At 38.1% G+C, this 2994-nt stretch overlaps 1 protein-coding gene across 1 annotated transcript; it reads right to left on the bottom strand.

Annotated features, from left to right (window-relative positions):
• Positions 1-851: 851 nt before the first annotated feature.
• LOC110916626 lies at positions 852-2519 on the bottom strand. The gene is made up of 2 exons (XM_022161332.1): positions 2129-2519; positions 852-1663 (listed from the first exon to the last, which is right to left on the bottom strand). The coding sequence occupies exons 1-2, from the start codon at positions 2421-2423 to the stop codon at positions 1041-1043; spliced, it is 918 nt and encodes a 305-aa protein (XP_022017024.1). The 5' UTR covers positions 2424-2519; the 3' UTR covers positions 852-1040.
• Positions 2520-2994: the final 475 nt, after the last annotated feature.

Below are 2994 nucleotides of genomic sequence, written 5' to 3'. Positions count from 1 at the left end.
CGCGCATCGCGATGGCTTAAGGCTCCCTCTCTCGCGACACGCCAAGGTTTAATTTACTCGGATATTTCATTTTCAGCCCATGTACTTCATTGTTTGCTCCCAATGCGCATTTCTTGATAGTTTTCCCCGATTTTCCTCCTTTAACGCATCGGGACCTTTAATAACACAAACTAATAAAATACAACCGAAACACTACTAAACACGACACCAAACATATAAAAAATATATAGGATAAATGTATGTGTTTTTACAACACATCATTCGTATTGCCAATGATCTCTAGATCAAGTGGTGGAAGACTTGCATTTTTCTTGGGAGATACAGGTTTAACTCCCACTTGATGCAGAGTGAGACACTGGTGGACAATTATAGGAAACCCAGAGAAACCTAGGTTCGATCTTTGAGCCAAACGAGTTTTACTGGTAATTTCACTATCATGCCTACGAGCCGGTGGGTTACCGGGTTTTCTCCGGAATTGGTGGTGGACTTGGGTTACTCTCAGAGTACTCCATTTAGTCCAGTTGATGTCCTGAAAGTACTCGGAATTGAGAAGAAAAATAAGAGGCTTGCCTTTAGATCCACGAATCTAGAGGAATGTCGTTGAGACTCCCTTAATTGTCGGTTCTCACCTTTAAATTGTCGGTGTAATAAACCTATATGGGTGAATATCTTCTTTCTTTTTTTTCATTTAGATTGTGCAATCATAGAAACATTACACCATAGGCTTAGAAAGCTAGGCCCAGCCCAAACCCAATAATACCCAATTGTGATCTACCCCAATAAAAAAAGTTAAATTAATAGCACATGGACTGAGAAAGATTGGTGACTGTTTTCCCAATGAAAGAACACAATTTTCTTCGCAAAAGGTTAAGATTCATTAAACAAGAACAAACAATTCCATGTTATATCATATGACTCGTCATTTCAATCCAGTCCCCACTAATCCGATACATGTCATTATACATGTTATATTATATACATACATACACACTTAGATACAATCAAACTCTTGACCAGAATTGACCATTATTATAATGATCTCATTCAACCTTCCAAGCATAAAGAAACAGGCAAAACTCATTTAAACCACTTGGATCAAACCCATCAACCGAACCCGAACTCTGTGACGACAATGGTGAAGACCGTCCTGATATCGCTGGAGAAGGCTCGGGAACCGCGAGCTTAAAGATAAACAACGCATGCCTTAAACCCGGGCTAAAAAGCCAATCATGTATATCCCAATATACCTCTATTCTCACTTTACTAAAATGGATACATTCATTGCCTCTAAACTTCCATTGCAAATGCTTTACATTGATCATCAAACGTCCATCTATTCTTATCTCCATAGCCGGAGCAACCGCGTATCCATCCCCTTTGTTCTTGCACTCAATTGAAAGCTCGTGAAACTGTCCTTTTTCATGAAACTTTAACCTTGTTGAAAACTTTTTCTTACCAAAAACATGTTCTTTTCTTGATACCAAAATGGGCTCGATCAAAGCAGGCCTACAACCGGTTTTCCGATAAGCATCTTTCTTCAAATCACCGAGCAAAAGCACCACTTCTTGATCGCAAACCACTGCGACGTAATACTCTGACGTTGGTTCTGTCTCACCGTTAAATTTCGCACCCTTGAGGTCCCAAAATACATCCAGGATAATCCCTAGAAAAGACAAAAACATGTTAGGCATATTTGGCTCTGATACCATAAAAGGTAAAACAAATGTAAATTTTTGTGTATTCGAAATAATCAATAACTAATATTACAAAAGTATATATACAGGGAGTATATATACTGAGAGGCTGTTTGACAACTTCTGAATGGATAAGTTCTTAACCACTAAGAGGTTTGAACCACTAAGTGCTAAACTAGTAAGAAGTCTGAATCAACTAGTAAGAGGTCTGAATCATTAATAGTCAGTATAATATTTAACCATTCAAAGGCAAATGTCAGACTCGATATAATGTTTAACCATTCGGAGGCAAATGTCTGCTAGCGAAACAATTAGTCAGAACTATTAAGTGCTGAACCAGTTAGAGGTCTGAATAATTGAGAGCCCATTAAAAACTACAAACAGCCTACAAGAGTATAACACTATTAAATCAGTTATATATTATTAAACCTTACCATTGATGCTAAAACTTTTGGACCCTTGTTTTCTCCAAAAGCACCATGGTTTTAGGTCCACCTTGCAGGTGGAGTCAGCCTCGGGTGAGTCATCTCCGTCAACCGAAACCGATAACCCGTGAAACAGGTGGTGTTTCAACCATGTTATGGTGATGCAGCGGCAACTACCGGCGATATGGGTCTTGTAAACGGACATGAAAAGGGTCTGGCCGGACTTTGTGACAACTGAATATTGATCTTCACCGGCACTGGCTGTAAAACAAGATGGAATCCCAATTGGATCATGCAGCAGCATGTTCAAAAGTTTGAATGAAGATGATGAGATTTTGATATTCTTTTAGGTGTTTTGTGGCAGAAGGTAGATGAGTGAGTATTCTGATGAGGAAAGTGAGTGCATTTAAATACCTTATTTTAAAATCTAAATATGCTCATTGAACCATTTGACTTTGATCCACCTGTAATTTTTAAATTATTCCAATTTTTAACTCGTTGCCAGTTTGGAACAAGAATTTATCTATTATCAGTGAAAGGCTATCCTTTCTACAAACAGCTTAATCAGCATGCTACATCAGCTTTTCACTTATTCTTCTCACAAACACTTTTTACCCACAACAATAACATATATATCCTTCCCACAAACAACCTTATTATAATTATTTTATTAAATTTAAACTAAATAAAAAAAAAAAGAAAGGACCCACCATTCCCCCATTCTTCACCATTTTTCCCCAAGAATCCTTAAGAATGAACACCCTCCATGCATCCTCTACAACACCCACTAATCCATCCCTCTCACAAATGCCCTCCACATAGACCAAGAATCACCTACAAACATCCTTGATGTGGATAGTCTAAGTATTGTCAGT

The sequence above is a fragment of the Helianthus annuus genome, chromosome 16 (genome assembly GCF_002127325.2).
Source record: "Helianthus annuus cultivar XRQ/B chromosome 16, HanXRQr2.0-SUNRISE, whole genome shotgun sequence".
NCBI lineage: Eukaryota > Viridiplantae > Streptophyta > Magnoliopsida > Asterales > Asteraceae > Helianthus > Helianthus annuus.
This window is presented reverse-complemented; position numbering and strand designations above follow the sequence as displayed.